The sequence below is a fragment of the Xenopus tropicalis genome, chromosome 7, assembly GCF_000004195.4.
Source record: "Xenopus tropicalis strain Nigerian chromosome 7, UCB_Xtro_10.0, whole genome shotgun sequence".
Taxonomy (NCBI): Eukaryota; Metazoa; Chordata; class Amphibia; order Anura; family Pipidae; genus Xenopus; species Xenopus tropicalis.
Window position 1 is genome coordinate 30,806,128 of NC_030683.2, and position 17,808 is coordinate 30,823,935.

Below are 17,808 nucleotides of genomic sequence, written 5' to 3' on the forward strand. Positions count from 1 at the left end.
ATAAGGAGAAACTGTCCCTGACCCGTGGGTTTGGGACTGTCTTGCACATAACTAGAGCTCAGAGGACCATTCTGAGTTCGTGTTTTGGCTTTTTTGTTTTACTTCTTTATGCGATTATGCCTGTAAAAAAGGATAAACCCTTATGTAATTGTGGACTACTGCTTAGTGGCATCACCATGTTCAACAAAGGGCCAATTCATGTTAATATTCATGTTAATCTACATCTCAGCTTTAGAATATTTAGCAAAGAAGCCCTACTATAACTAGTTGTGAATTAGCTGCTAGTTAAAGCGGCAGTTTTACTCTAATATCATCTATTATATCAACTCATAATGGTTTAGTGTCCTACTGGGATAGGCATTAATAAATTATAATAGGATAACATCACTTGCAACAGTCTGACATCTTGTCTATCTTAATAAGGGAGAAACAGGAAGACCATTTAGTATTTGGTAGAAAAGTCCCATGACTGAAAGAAAATCGATTCTATGGAGACTTGACCTGTCCTTCTACCATTAACAAAAGACATAGACAGTAAACAGTGTTCCCCTTGACCTTATTTGCAGTCACGCTGACTCTGTGCTAAGTGGAAATGTACCCGATCAATATATCTGAGACACTAACAGAACAGTAATTCCATCTATATATTGAGGGCAACCTTGTGCAATGCAGAGGCAGCCTTTTTACAAATAAAATCTGTGCGATGTTAAAAACAAAAGACCATGTAAACAAACAGGAAAAAAATTGTTTCTAAAGAGCTGCTTATGCTTTGAAAGGTATTTCTTGATTTAGCATTCAAATTGCCAAATTATTGCAAGCATACATGTTCCTGCTAAACCATGCTAGGTACAGGAAATACCGATGAAGCTTTGATGGTGTTTTGCTGTAAAGGCACTGACCAAACCTAGGGGAGCTGTCCTGCTTTCATGCCTGAAATTTTCCAGCATATCTGTTTAATGTCCAAATCTCTATGATATCAGGACACTCCCCTACCCATAAAGGCTAAAAAAGTGCAGGAGAATTAAGGGAGAAAACTGGACTTTTATGTGAAGCTCTGCTAGCTAAGTGGCATACATGTGCACAGAAATACTCTGTGCCATCAGCATTGATGTCATGAGGTCTCACATTCCCAGCCCACCCTGAGTAATGTGTTGCGGAACTTAGAGAGCTAGCTCTAGTCACCTTCATGGCCACAATCTAAACTGTGGCTCTCCCTCTGATGGTCATTGCTGAAATTTGTCTTCCATCATCTTTAGAGACTTCAGCCTGCCCTGGATCTCAATTATAGGGGATATATTGCTAAAATGAAAATTTAACAGAAGCTTCATCTGATTGAAATAAGAAACTTTCTAAATATAATCAATTAAAAACTCTGTCTCTTCTCATTCTCTCGTCATGCAGTAGGTAAAGTCTTTAAAAATAACTGGTTTTGGCAGAAATACTATTCTCTACATGCAGGAATTGTGTTGGAGTCAGTTATTTTGTTTGAGCTGAAGTCGGTAATTTAAGTTGGCTCCAACACATTTCCTAGAAAAGCAGATTAGTATTAGACCTACCTTTGAATCAAAATCTGACCCTGGAGACAGAGAAGAGTAAAGGTCCCTTGGACCGATTCGGTAGCTAATCGCCCCGTGTATGGGCACTCCCGACGGGCCTGCCCGACCGATATCTGCCCTGAAATCGGCCAGATCTTGATCAGGCAGGTTAGAAAATCTAGTCGGTTCGGGGACTGCATCGGCTAGTTGATGAGGTCCCCAGGCCGACTTTTCCTATACCTGCCGTTATAATTCGATCGTTTGGCCCCAGGGGAATTATCCTGGATTCTCCCGATATCGCCCACCCGTAGGTGGGGGATATCGGGAGAAGATCTGCTTGCTTGGCGACATCGTTGTATGGTGTATGGGGACCTTAACTTGATTATCTTAGAAACTGTACAGAATTTTTAAATGATTATATTTAAAAACTTTAATATTTCCAGGAGACAAAACTTTTATTACATTTTAGATTTTGCAATAGTTCCCCTTTAAAATGTGCTATTGTACAAAGGATGTAAACATTTACATTATATACATTTATGTTGCCTAAGGAAGGAAGATAATACTATTGTTGGTGAGGGCTTTATTTCTTCATTCTAGTGTTTTAACTCAATAGGATGTTTAACTATATTTATTACTGAATATGAAGATTTTCATTCATCCAGGTCATGGTATATCTAGTAAAAATAAATCTAAAGCAACTGGACTTGTTAAGTAATCACTGAAGACTGAAGCAGCTTCTTCCTTGAACTGAAGAAGCTGCTCGGATGAGTAGTGAAACATCTTCAATGATTACTTAACAAGTCCAGTTGCTTTAGATTTATTTATACTAAATATATTTATGAGTATTAATAAAGCCTATGACATCATAAATATGATGGGCTTGTGCAACATAATTGAAAAGTAGGTCTACGTGTAGAACGTGCAGCTGTTCCCTCAGTGGCAAGATGTGGTTTCAGAGCATTGTAGCCTAATTGAAAGCAGCACCACTGGGCATGGCAAACAATACGGAACCGGAATGTGAAAGAGTAAGATTTTTTAGTGAAGCTCAAAGAAATGCTGTTCCAGCCCATGCTTATACACTTGAATGGTCATCATTCTACAGTTTCTAAAAAAAGCTAAGACTTTACATGCCAATCAGTAATGTAAAACTGTGCATTAAAAGAACAAATGTTCCCATTGGTAATAGCTTTCAAACTACTGTCAGCCATGCTTAGGCACTAACAAAGGAGATGCCCCCTGGAGCACTGCCAATGCCCATAATTAAGAGTTATTAAAATATTATTTTGTAATTGCATTAGGGAGTGATTTCTCATTCATGCAATGTGTTGGAAATGGTCACTCCTCACATATCCCCAATGGTGTGATAAAATACACATTTCTTTACCTAGTGCTTGTCCTGTTATGTCATAGAGATAAAAGACACACAGGGCTATTTTCTACTTCTTACTAAGGGAATAAACCCACGCTTCATCTGCTCAGGTCCACAAAGAGAAGAAACGCCTAATTCATTAACATAGGTGTTTTTCAAAAATGTTTTTATAATTTTATTTTTAAAACAAAAAGTTTGGAAAATTTTAAAATTAAAATGAGTTGATCAAGTTTTGCTTTTGAATAAAAAGAGGAAAAAGCTCAAATCAAATGAATATTATGCCGTGACATTTACTTTGTTGTTTAATACCTTGTGCTTGTTCTTAGGTCCCAGTATCTTATGAAAGTATCATATCCACAGGAGAGTAAAGTATATGGTGTTTCATAGCGGACATCCAGCACCCCAGCTCCTCTTTTGAAATCAGTTCCAAGGCAAGTCATAAGCGCTCCACTGTGGAACAAAGGAAGTTCTATAGTTAGTGCATTCCGCAGTTGCAGCAGCAAATTGTTGATCAAGTCTATAGTAGCATAGAGTCTCTCTGTATCATACATAGTGCCTGGAAACATTTGGTAGAGCTAACGCTGCTAGTAAGAATAGGACAGATCCACCCCACCCCTCATTTTTCTTATGCTTATTTCAATGAAAAATATGATTTGAACTACTATAACTCAACAGTTTTTAACCTTACACAGAAGGACAAATTCTTCCTATTTTCATTAATTTATTCACACCTAGGGAACCTGCGCTGTGTTCCAATTGCACAGTTCTAGCCACAGGGGGTAAAAACCACCAGAACGACTACCATTTGTGCTATCTTCTCACACCCACTCTATCCCCAATGCACTCAAAATTCTCAAGAAAAGAATTAACTAAGCTCCAATACTGTACTAGAGAAAAATGATGGAGAGCAACATAAGGAACACTGAGGAAGGTTCAGCCCTTCTCCAATGAGACACTGCCAAATGCGCTAGGAGTGGCTAATGCATACTGTCTAAAGAATCAACTAAGGCCAAATTGCCTCCACACCACAATATTCAAATTCCTCCTAACTATAGTCTATACAGCTATATATCAATATATTCTGATATCAATAAACATTGTCTATAGTTCAGCTCTTCACTTTGTTCTATCTCAGCAATTACATTACCACACAAAATTAAGCTCTACAATTCATCACATTAAATATAATTTGGCATTCATTTACTGGTAAGAATATGCACTACAGTTTTGGCCTCTAGCACTCCAAAGGGTTGGTGAACTCATTAACTGAGTTGAACTCAGTAACTAATTGGGAATCACTAATATAGGATATTAAAGATCATGTCTCAGAATGCTTAACATTGAAGAAGAGGAAATTTATGGGGAAATATGATCACTATGTATATTTAATAAAGATTTTTCAAGTAAGGTTACTGGTGCACAACAAGATTAGCCACCCACGATAAATCTTTGCCACTACTGGTGACTAAGCTCCTGCAAATGCTTTCCCACCAGCAATATTGTAAATTGCCGGTGGCAAAACATATGTGGCACTTTGTTTTCCCAAAGTCACCTCTCAAGGAAACTTGGGGTGACTTCAGAAAAACAAAGCCCTGCATATGTTTTACCACCAGTAATTTACATTATTTTGGTGAGAAAGCATTTGCAGGAGATTAGTTGCCCCAGGTAGAGAAGGGTTATCAGTGGGCAACTAATCTCCCCATGCGCCTGTTATTAAAGAGGCAGATTTATCAAAATGTAATATTACAGCTCACCACAGAAAAATTCACCCACTTTCTATTTATTTCTACTGGATTTTTAGAAGCATATTTATCAAATGGTGAACTCTATTACCCATTAATAAATATCCTTCTAAAATCCCATAGGAATGAAGGGAAAGTGGGTGAGTTTTCCTTCAATGAGCTCTAATCTCCCACTTTGATTAATCTGTCCATAAGAGTTAGAAAGTTGTGGATTTTTCTTCCTGAAGTGGTTGAACTGGCAGATTAATTTAGTTTCAAGAAAGGGTTGGACATCTTTCTAAAAAGTGAGGAGATACAAGGTTACTGAAATTAATGTGGATTCAGAGACTTAAAGCCCTTTTGAAATTAGAAACTTTAAAATTTCAAGAAATTAGATTTTTTGTCTCTGTCTGAAGGACTTAGATGGGTTTATTATAGCCTTCATCTTTATAAGCTATAAAATTGCCAGTATCGCTAAACAATGGAGCTTAATAGACATGTGCCTTTTTTTTAGCCTTGTCTACTATGTACGTAACTTTGCAAGTAACAATGTCAGGGGTTTAAGACAAAAATGACAGAACAGTATTATAAACAGTATTATTATATTTGTATTAAACCATTTAGAATAGATAATCTTGGTAATCCAAATTGTATACAAGAGGTAATAGAAAGACTTCCTAATTGGATCAGAGGATGACTAATAAAGCCATTTAGTCACAAAGAACAATGCAATTAGCTCCATAATTACATAATCCTTACAGTTTAAATCATTTTATTCACTTGCCATATTAGAAAAGATTAGTACTGTAAATACTCATAGGAGTTCTGAAATCAGATCTGAGAAAATCCATATTGTTAAAAGAACCCTTAGTAGGGATGCATTCCTATTATAAAGAATCCACTAAACTGTAGTTGATGCTTAATAAATCTGTTATAAGAATAATTTCTTAAAAGTGATTTATACATTAAATGTGTTTTGGAAGTTCTTCACCAAATTTTTTTTCCAGCTGCTGACAGTTTTCCCCTGGCTACCTGTCTAGTAAGCAATTTAAAGGACATGTAAAGCCTACATTTTCCTACCATAGCATCATTTGTACTGCCAGAACCCACTGATAGCCAGTTCAGGCCTGTTTGAGCCTACCTTACACTATTACCTATTCCTGGTCCTTAAGCTTGGTGTGATCCAGCCTGCCTGGAATTTTCTTTAGTTTCTCTGTTTTCTGAACCCCTGCATGTTCCTGGATCTGAAGTCCCTATCTATTCTAGAGTAACATCAGTAGATTTCCAAGTTCCAATTCCTGCCTGTATATTGGACTCTGTCTGCAGACTGCCCCGGTGTCCACCTGATTATTAGACTCTGCTGCTGCTTACAGCCTGCCCAGACCTCTGGCTCGTGTTCTAGACTATCCCTGCAGCCGTCCCTGACATCTGGACTATTTTCTGGACTAAGGCTCAGTCTGCCATCTGTTCACCATAAGTGTGCTCTTCTCTTTTCCACTTCACTAGACTTCTTGTGGGCCTATTTATGTGTGTTACCTAGCATATGGGCTCCAGCATGTCTATACACAGCCAGTTACTCTGACAACTACTGACAAACAGCATAATTGAGCTGTGTACAACATGAAAAGGGTTATGTTGATGAAACACACTTATAAACCATTAATATGTCAATATCACCCTACAAGTCTCTTCCAGGCTAAATTTACCTTCCACTGCTTTGGACAGTTCAAAAGTATGGGAACCATTTTTCTGGGCAAGCAAGCTAACTGGAACAGGCAGGCCATTGGTTCCAGACCCACTGTTTGCAGTGCTTCAATGTTCAATCTGTCAGTAGCGGGTAAAGTGAATCATCTCTTCTTACTCTGATTTAACCACTCCACTGAAAAGAATTGTTTCTTGATGGAAAATAAAACAAAATAATCTATTGCTTTTCTTGGTGATATAAATCTTTCCTTTGTATACAAGAAAAGGGAACGTAAGCACCTGCACTTTAAATAAAGTCAGAAACAGTATATTTAAGATAGAAGAAAGGACTCTAGCATTAGATTTATTGTTAGAGCTCCATTATATTTCCATTCTCTGGTCCTTGATCCGATGTCACACATCTGAGACACCATTGGGAAAATGCCTTAACTCCATCTGTAATCTGGGCTAAAACCTTGTTGGGGATAAAGACCACACAAAAGGCAAATAGAGTCCTGGGAGATGTTAAAATAAGTAAACACCTTTGTGTCAGAGAAATAGCTGATAAAGCAGATTAGAATCTTGAGCGCTGGTGTTCCCAGATCAGAAGGCGAAGCCCTGTATGATCTTTGTAGCCAGCACGCTTCTGTGATCACAGTCTTGGCTGCATGCTGGGGCCGGCCCGTTTCCCCCAGTAGTTCTCCAAAGAGCAGATTATGTAGAATAACAATTTCATTGTCACTGTGTAATTCCCTCCGTGACCGTGACTGTGGGCAACTACATCAGCCCTTGATGCCAAGTCCTTAGAAACCATTTAGACTTGCTAGCCTGCCCTAGCAACTGCCCCCCATGCAAGCATCATGGACAAGGTTTAACATCAAGTGTAAGAGCTAATCTCTGAAACCTGAACACAGGGGTGCTGGTTATTGGACTTTGCATTTCTCAAGACATGGGATGCTTGGATTGGATTCCAAGAAGAAATTTGTCTTTATATTCACTTTTTAAGCAGACTTTTAACTGTCAAAAATGACAATGAATAAAACGGATGTCCTGTATTTTATATAAGGCAACATTTTTAATACAGGTTTTGCTTGAAATCTTAACAAAACTCAGGGTCTTAACATTACAGATCAATAAAATGATGAAATTAAATTTTGAATGAAAATTCTAAATTATAATAGAGATGGCTCGATGTTGCCATGATTGGGAAAATGTTTCTACTCACACTTAAAAACTGTAATGCCACTGACAATATGTTTGTTAAGAGGAAACAATACTAATAATAATAAAGAGAAACTTTCTAGTCTCGACTACATAAAGAAAAAAAGCACTGCATAATATAGAAAGACACTGAAATACCCAAGAGCTTAACAGCTAAATCTGTTTTTCAACTAAAGTTCTAAATCCAAAGAGCTTAACTCATTGGGTGCCACACTAAAGGGCTAAAGCACTCGTAGGATTAAAACTATTTGAAGCATTGAACAAGAAGTTATTCAGCTGTATGGTCATAGCAATTATATTGGAAAGAAAAAACAGATAAGCTTTGTAATTCTCACCCCCGTAATTGTTACAAAACAATCATACAAAGTTAAGTAGAAAAAATAATGATATAATATATCAGCCTCTCAGTGTAAGCCACCCTGAACAGACTGCTAAGTAAGTCAGTTGATGGGAAGCCATTTAAAGCAGTTTGATTCTCACATAGATTGGAGAGGGTTAGAAGAGTTGTCCTCGAACAAAGCTTGCACCCTTATCTTTTTTTCACCTTCCTGCTCCATATAGGGTGGCAGATGAAACATGATAGGAGATTAAAAGCCAAATTTGTCATGTGTTTAACTTCAAAAGAAGGCCCCCTTACCATCATTCCTAGCTTTAGACATCTCCTGAAGGTAACCGACCACCACAAAGAACAATGAGAATGTGCTGCCTCCAGTTACGCTACAATAACATTGCTGTCATTCCTTCTCCAAGCTCACACCAGACCAGAAAAATGTGTTTAATCTGAAAATCTACCTGTGATCCTCTACCTACGTGTTGAGAAAGAGTCTTAAGTGACTTGTAGTATTACATGGTCACAACTAAAATAACCCAACAAAAAGATCAGTCATTCTTCTGTTTTTTTTCAAGCACCAGACAGCATCTACAATCAATCCTATAATTATATATTTCTGACATTAAGGGGTATATGTCCATAAGCATATGCTCCTTCTGAGTGACCTCTATGGCATCTCTTCATGTTTTATGTGTAATTCTGTATTTTAACTTTTGCATTTTTAGCAGCAATTGTGATTCTTTTTTGGCTGTGATTTTTCCCTAAGCGCAGCAAACTAAGAATACGAATAAATCTGCCCCTAATTTAAAGTTTAAAATTTGAGGTGTGAAGTTAAATAATGTACCAATAGATCCTTAATATAGGACAGTAAAAAGGTTAGGGTTAAGAATAATATTGATCATAGGGATAGTGACAGGTTCCAGGTTTTAACAGGAAACTATGCCTACATAAACCCTATGCTAAAATATATAATGTATATGCCATGCAAAATAGAATTCCCCAGCTCTTACTGTAAACAAATAAAAAAAATTTCCTCTGAAATTTTCTTAAGAAATGACTTTGTGTCCTCTGGCAGGATCTACTGGTGAACAAGGCATTTGAGACATTATTTTACGGTCCTCGTATATTTATTCCACTATTGATCACCTCTTCTTCATTCTGAACAAGAGCTCCTTGGCCAGATTTTCATCATATCTGAGATCTTTTAATACTTTATCTTTAATACTTTTTAATACCAAATGGGCCTTATGAGTGCTATAAAATAAAGAATACTCTCTCTCCTCTTTAATGAATCTATACACCTTTAAATAAAAGACAAAATTAGATTGGCTATTGTTGCCATTGGCATTGCTTGATTCAACTGCATGAATTATCAAAAAGTACTCCTGTTATTTTTCTAGTCAGTTTCAAGTATGGGCATTTTAAAATTGTTTAGCTTCACTATATTAAAACACCAGAGCCTACCATAACTAAATAAGAATAGCTAATTGTTATTTAGTAATATATATATATATATATATATATATATATATATATATATATTTTTTTTTTTTTTTTTTTTAATATAAATTGCCTTCTGAATTATAAAACTTTGAAACTACATAGGTTATAAACCTTTTACAGGTATTTTCAAGTGATTGGTTCTAAGATTTGCATGTTGAAAAATTAACTTGATGGTTTGTTAAAAAAAAAAAAAAAAAACTCTGTGAAGCTATTCTTGCTTAAAGTGTTAAAAGGTGTACCTCCCATCAGATGAAATGTTGATTGGATTTGTTAGCAAAATATTCTTCTCTAAAAGCTTAAAAGCTGTGTGGAAATGAGAGAATGAGTTTGGTCAAAAGACAGTTCTTGACATTTGTTGAATACTCTGGGAACACTTCAGCATGAATAGTCTGTGCAGTTTATTAATGAGTTAGTGAGACGGAAAAAAAAATATTTTTGAAGGAGCATAAATAGAAGCACATGGACCTCCTGTATGTCCTCCATTCTATTGATTTGTGCAATAAAGTACTTTTACAGCCATATATGTTTCTTTGCATTATTTGTACAATATCATCCTTTATACTAAGCAAATATGAGCAAAGTATGAGTATAACAAATAACAAAAACTGAAGAACAAAAAAGAGTAGGCTTTTTGGCGGTAGTGCTAGGCCCACTGAGAGCTTGCTTACTTTTGATCCAGAAGTCAGAGCTAGGTGTCCTGCTTGGGTGTATCGTGAGGCCATCTGGGGTGTCCGGCCCAAGTAATTGAGGCTATGCATGTAGTGGTTATCAAATAGTATTCCCAATTGTCCCACATATTTTTATGTTGTTGCACAGTGTTCATTTCTTCAAATTTTTTATTGTTTTCGAGTCTGGAAATGACCTCCTGTATAGTAGGGATGGCTATGGATTTCCACTTAGAGGTTATTGCCAGCAATTTGACTGACCAGCTTTTGGGCTGGGTTGTTGAGTTTTGGGAGAGGGAGAGCCAGCAATAGGTTGGACATTTCTATAGTTAAAGGTATTTTTAGGACTGTAATTTTGAGGTTAATAACCTCTTACCAAAAATTTGTAATTTTAGGGCAGGCCCATAGTACTGTATATGATGCAGTGTGTCTTTATGTTGGCAGCCTCTCCAGCACATGGGACTGCTCTGTGGGTACATTTTATAAAGTCTATTCAGAGTCAGGTACCACTTCATCGATACTTTCTAAGCACTCTCTTTTTGTTGGGTGCATACTCTTCCGTAATTTCCAGTTTTGAGTGAAAACTGGGATAAGTATAGGAGGGGCACTGAATAGCAAAAAGTAACCATAACAATAAAACTGTAAGCTCACAGAGCAATAGTTTTTTGGCTGTTGGGGTCAGTGACGCTCATTTGAAAGGTGGAGAGATGTACAAGAAAAAAGAAAATAACTCAAAAACTATGGATATTATAATGGTAGGAGGTAACAAGTCTTAAACAATGGCTGTTTAGGCAAGAAAAAAAAACGAAAAAATAAAGCTAGGGGTAAAAAACAAAAGGAAAAAAATTATAATTTAACCTCACTTTTTTGTGATATGCTGAAAATACACCTCAATGACTTCTACAGACGTGCATTTTCATTTGAATTTTTTAAATTGAAAAATCCTGAAAATTCAAGTTTCAAAAATTTTAAATAGTTGTTTTTTTTTTTTTTAAAACTGTGATATTGAATATTAATAAATAAGTTCCCTAGATTATAGATGACCAAAAGTCTGTTCCTACAGGGGCAATGTAATATCTTATTCATTCCCATCTAAAAAGAATGAAGATTGAGCCATGTCAATGCAAGTGGGGGCACGGCACAGCGCTGAGACTGAATGACTGACGATTTCTCCTGCTAATGATATACCAAAAAGTTTCCATCAAGCTGTGTCCTCCCATGGAAATCTGCAAGCCATGATGGGGGCAGGAAAGTGGCACAATACAGAGATCAAAGAAAATTTAACTGTGCAAACCTATATTCTGCTAGATCAGTCTTTTTTTAAGGAATAATGGCATAAAACCAAGGTTTCACCTCAATAGGGATATAGTCTGAAAACACTTCTTTCAAAAAATACAACTGCAATCCTTTAAGGAATGTTTCTACTTAACTGCTTTGAAAAGTTCATCATATAATATGCCACTTGCAGAGGAGAAACTGGAGGGGGGGAACTGGGTCACATTGCTCCCATTGCTGTATGAACAAGGTTCTCTAATCTGATCAGTTAAAAGTTCATTTACCCCTTCTGAAAGGCACCCTCCCTTCATGCAACAAATGGCCATTGTTAAGAAGGGCCAAGCCTTGTGGGGAGCTCTGCAACACTCAGGACACTTTAAAGCAGAATATTCATGATTGAAATAATAAAAAGGAACACATAACTGTTTTTAGTGTACCATTACATTCAGCATCTGCTCATCTCCCCCAATAATAAGAGATCTAAGGTTAGCACTTTAGTGGTCTTTCATATTCTACAACTAACCAGAGTTTTAAGTATGTGGCCAAAAATCACACAAATACACACTCTAGCATTTAATCTGAAGAGTCCATTTTAGTTGTGTTTTATTTGTATAAATATGGGTTGGAGAAAGGAAGTTCTTGGCATTTGTGGGGTGTAGATATGGCAGCAGCTGTCTAGAGGTGGTATAAGTGCGCAATTCAGAAGCCCTCCAAGGCTAGTTTAAAATTTCATGTATATATTTATGGAAAACAAAATGTGGCCCTATTGTGAGAGCAGACAGAAAATAACATGAGATTTTTCTATGCCAGCCACTACATGCGTTATCACCCTATTCATATAATATCTAAATCTGCATTGTACGTCAAGGAAAAGCAAACACTACAATCAGCTTTCCTACATTTAACAGCAAAAAAGCATAATAAACCCAGTTTATGAATGATGTTGATTATGACTTTGTAACAGACTATGGTGTGGACATGCCATCTCTGCATGATGGGAAAACCTGGCCTTGTGTTCATAAAATGTTCACCCAACCAGACAGCCAAAATGACACCCTTGTTTACCTCAAACCATACCCTCTTTGGGAGAGCTGCACCTCAAATCAGAGACCCTACCAAAATAAAGCTCACTGGGAGGACTGCTAAGGTACTCAGTAGGGGAGCTCACAGTTTTTAGATTTTTCAAAGTACTTGCTATATTCTAACTTGATCCAATAAGATTTAGAGCTGAGCAAACCTTAGCCTGATGGTAGCTGGATAGCATCATGGACTGAACCTGACAAAGACGTACAAAGTCTGCGGTGGGAATGACGCATGACAGTAAAATGCAAATACTGTGTGCCGAGAACGTGAGTCTGTAACCTGTTTATCAACAGCTGTTGCTTATTTACAACTTTGAGCACTGTACATCAGTTTAAGAGGCAGATTAATTAAAACTCAAATTTGTTTCTCATTTTGTAAAAGTTGAATAAACTCATTTCCACAAATGTCTGACATTTACTAAAAAATCTTAACTGAAAAAGCACATGCGGGAAAAAGTCGCAGAAAACTGTAACTTTTTCATATTGTTACACAAAAGCATCAAAAATCCAAAATCTTACAGTTAGGGGCTGATTTACTAACCCACGAATCCGACCCGAATTGGAAAAGTTCCGACTTGAAAACGAACATTTTGCGACTTTTTCGTATGTTTTGCGATTTTTTCGGATTCTGTACGAATTTTTCGTTACCAATACGATTTTTGCGTAAAAACGCGAGTTTTTCGTATCCATTACGAAAGTTGCGTAAAAAGTTGCGCATTTTGCGTAGCGTTAAAACTTACGCGAAAAGTTGCGCATTTTTCGTAGCGTTAAAACTTAACGCTATGAAAAATGCGCAACTTTTCGCGTAAGTTTTAACACTACGCAAAATGCGCAACTTTTTACGCAACTTTCGTAATGGATAGGAAAACTCGCGTTTTTACGCAAAAATCGTATTGGATCCGAAAAATTCGTAAAGAATCCGAAAAAATCGCAAAACATACGAAAAAAATCGCAAAGTACCGATCATTACGAAAAAAACGCAATCGGACTCCATTCGACCCGTTCGTGGGTAAGTCAATCAGCCCCTTAGTAAATGGCTCCCTTAAGATGTCATGGGATGCTTTTTTTTTTTTAAATTAGGAAATAAGTGCCAATTTTCTGCTACATAGCTGAACATCCATACTGTGGTTATGAATGGATAAAGTGCTGCCATTTTCCTGAAGTTTTTCTAAGTCCCCAAAATACCTGTGATTTTGTTTTGCTGTCAATTCATAAAACAGTATTAAAGAAAAACTCGATCTCGAATGTATTTACGATTTCTTTTTGCACACAAATATTTTATCGTTTATTGAATTGAAAAATGTAAAACACCGCGCCACCTAAAGCTTGCTGAGATGGCATAGATATAAGTCAGTTGGAAATGCATCTTTAACATTCCAGCTAGTATATGTTTACATTTTTTAGACACTGAAGGGAGTACAGCAGCATTACAAATAATGATTGGTACAGGTATGGGATATCCCTTATCCGGAAAGCCATTATCCAGAAAGTTCCAAATTACGGAAGGGTCATCTCCCATAGACTTTTTCTCTGTAATAATAAAACAGTACCATGTACTTGATCCCAACTAAGATATAATTAATCCTTATTGGAGGCAAAACAAGCCTATTGGGTTTATTCAATGTTTAAATGATTTTTAGCAGACTTATGTTACGGAGATTCAAATTACAGAAAGATCCCTTATCCGGAAAACCCCAGGTCCCAAGCATTCTGGATAACAGGTTCCATACCTGTACAATAAGATTTTTTTTGCTTGTAACTGACCTTCATCCCCCCCATGAATTATTGTGATTGCAGTTAAACCATGAGCTTTTTCCTGAAATATGCTAGTTATTGGATAAAGAAATGCATGATTTGGGGTTTTTATTTTGATTGCTAAAATTTGTATTTGTGCCTGTTTTTATTTTCCAGTACTATCCTACAATTACTTATTTTGAGCCCTAGTACTTGCATTCAATGAACTAAGGATTATGAATTTGTTTCAATCTATTTTGTGGGCTTTTTTAATTGAATGTATCTTGACATTTATAACTGGTATGACTAATTCTTGGTTGCAGTCTTATTTTTGCATGATCTACAACCTGCTGCTTTTTTTTTTTTAATTATGTGTTATTTATAAACATTTATGAATTTGAATTCATTTAATATGGAAGCTCATACATGTAATAATAGTGGGCTGGCATGCAGGTAAAAAAATTTTTTTGTAATTAATGAACATCTTGTTTTTGACCCCACAGATTATCCTTTTTTTTGGAAATAAATTTAAAATATGTGTGTTGTGACTGGGTTATAGCCCTTTTCGACAGTTGCATTATTATTTATTGCTGGGGTCCCTTATGTCTGTACATCATGTTCTTTGCACTTTGAGGGCAAATCATGAAGGCATGCTGAATTAGTTTGTGTACCACTGTGAATTGTGTTTAATTGCATGCAACTTTGCACTTGTTATTATAAGTGTGCCCTAATATCTCGCCCCCCCCCCCACCTCTTCCTTCTCTGATGTGTCCATTTCAGCTCTGCATTCTTGTTATATCTATTATGCTCTCTAAATGGTGAAGCCTGGTGATTTTTTAATCATTGCATAATAAATCTGCCCCCAAGAATGGCTTAAAGGGTCTGTTCACATTTAAATTATCTTTTAGTACAGGTATAGGACCCATTATCCAGAAAGCTCTGGACCAAGTGTATTCTATATAAGGGGTCTTTCTGTAATTGGGATCTTCATACCGTAAGCCTACTATAAAATCAATAAAACATTAATTAAACCCAACAGGATTGTTTTGTATCCAGTAAGGATTATTTATTTCTTAGTTGGGATCAAGTACAGGTACTGTTTTATTAATACAGAGAAAAAGGAAATCAATTTTAAAAATCTGAATTATTTGATTAAAATGGAGTCTATGGGTGACTGGCTTTCTGTAATTCGGAGCTTTCTGGATAACAGGTTTCCGGATAACGGATCCCATACCTGTACATAGATTTGCAATAGGATTTTGATTTGTTTGTAGTTTTTTACCTGTAGTTTTAACCTTTTACCTTTTTGTTCAGCAGCTTTCCAAATTGGAATTTCAGCAGCTGTCTGGTTGCTAGGGTCTTGTTTACCTAAGCAATCAGTCACTGGTTTAAATCAGTGGTCCCCAACCTTTTTTGCACCATGGACCGGTTTCAAGTAAGACAATTTTTCTAAGGACCAGGGTTGGGGGGCGTGCAACTAGTGCATAGTATATAATTTAATTATTACATATATCATGTAAATGTAATTATTACATTTCATATTATGCACTTTATTTTTATTGTTATGACTCTTATTACTTTTTAAACATAATACAGCTCACCATAATACAAAATTAAAAGGAGACCTGAGCTTGTTTCCCTGCAACTAGATGCACCCAGGTTCAGCAAAAGCAGTCCTGATTCAGCACAGCCCGCGGCCTGACACCAGTCCACAGCCCAGTGGTTGGGGACCCCTGGTTTAAATGGACTAAATAGAAAGATAAGGAATAAAAAAGTAACAATAACAATAAAATCGTAAGCTCCAGGAACAATAGTTCTGCAAATAATGCAAAACTACAAAAAAACAGATAATGAAGAACCAATTGCAAAGTTGCCAGGAATAGGACTTTTTATGACACAATAAAAGTTAAATTAAAGGTAAAGCACTAATTTCATAGTGATGAGCGAAACTGCCCTGTTTAGTTTCGCTGAAAAAATTGCTGTATTTCACTGAATTCGGAGTCAATGTGAAGGCGAAATTACATTGTGGTGGAGATGATTTTTGGTGCAGGCTTCTCCCTCCCCATGATTGAGACTTTAAAGATGTATTACCTCTCATATGTGATATCAGATGCATCAGTCATGACACAATGGCGAAGGTGGAACTGGTAGGGCCTGATTTATGATTGCCCAAGCTTTCGGCTCAGGCAATTATAAAGGAAATCCCATGTGAGTTTACTGATTCACGCTAGGTTTCAGGCTGAAAAAGCATGAAACTGTGGGATAATTTTTAAAACTGTGTTTTTTTCCTGGTTGATAAGAACTGCAGCATATTCTCCTCCTGTAAAATACACACCGCTGACATACTTAGAACCAATAGTTCTACCAACTTAGAGTTCTGAAAACCTCTTAGTGCTTAGAAGCTTTTTTTGTTTCACTGATGGCTGAGATATGACACCACCATCAAGTTTTTAAGAGGATTTTGCAGTGCTTTCCTTATTGATGACTGGCAAAGTGCCTGATTGCTTTCAGAATAGCTCTTATTTCTAGAATGTTATTGGGAAGTTTTAGTAGCTCACTGACCTTAAATGGCTTAATCACTTTGTTGCTCTGTAGTCTTTGAGAATGCCATAAACGAGCCGGTCAAATGGAATTTTCACTTTTTTTGTTACAAGCTGGACATTTTCTTATTTAGTGCCTCATACGTATTGCCATATATAATTTGCTCTTTATGTATTATTATTATACATGCTGAATATGACAGCATTTCCTTTTACTGTGATGGTCTTAAGACCATCAGAAATATGTGTTCCGATGGTCTTAGGCGACCCCTGTGAAATGGTCGTTCAACCCCCAAAGGGGTCCCGACCCACAGATTGAGAACCACTAATATAGAGCCTACATATTTCGCAGAGCTTTACAGAGATTCTTTATCATTGATATCAGTCCCTGTCCCAGCAGAGCTTACAATGTAAAGTTCTTGTCACATACACAAACTACTGTCAATTTTATTAGGAGCCAATTAACATTCCTGTATGGTTTTATACTGAAGGAAATCGGTGTGCCTGGAGATAACTCACATTTGCAAAAAGTTAGAAAATTAAAAACACCCACAACCCCACAAAAAGCACATTCTGAAGTCTTGCTCTCACAAACAAATAGCTTCCCACCTCACTTCTGTCAAGTCCATTCATCTAAATAAACAAAACCCTGCAACATATCCCATGCTCCAGTCACTATAACAGTTCTTAAATCAACACATAAAAGTAACTTTATAAAAATGTGAAAATATTGCTTTTATTTTCCAGTGTCTCTCACATGTGAGAAATATTGCTATTTTTATTCTCGGTGTTTATAATTTGTGGCTTGAATTTTCTTGGCAAAGATGATCTTTTTCACATTGTAGAAGGTTCCCATAGACCACTGGTGCACCAGTGGACTGTAAAGGTGCAACCTTTGGTCAAGGCACCACTTTAGTTAATAACAAGGTTACAGATACAGGAAAACATTGATGTATAAGCCATTCTACCATAGTTCTTGGATTACAGTTGTATCTAGGAAAGCAAATAGTATTTATCCCCAAATATTGTCCTTTTAGTGGCTTAGCTTAGCATCGTTGCCACTGCCCCACCCCCCAGAGGGACCAGCGATACCAGCAGGCTGAGAAACAGCCACACCTGACCGTCGCCTAATAACTCAAGTATGAC

The 17,808-nt window shown here is 36.7% G+C and overlaps 1 protein-coding gene across 3 annotated transcripts in view; it reads right to left on the bottom strand.

Annotated features, from left to right (window-relative positions):
* The window catches only part of fbxw4 (F-box and WD repeat domain containing 4), a 125,918-nt gene that overhangs the window by 8,437 nt on the left and 99,673 nt on the right, over positions 1–17,808 (bottom strand). For all 3 annotated transcript variants that reach the window (XM_004915857.4, XM_002936770.5, XM_031906009.1), the window contains one exon: positions 3,217–3,357. In XM_004915857.4, the coding sequence (XP_004915914.1) occupies positions 3,217–3,357 (141 nt within the window). The remainder of the gene's footprint in view (positions 1–3,216; positions 3,358–17,808) is intronic.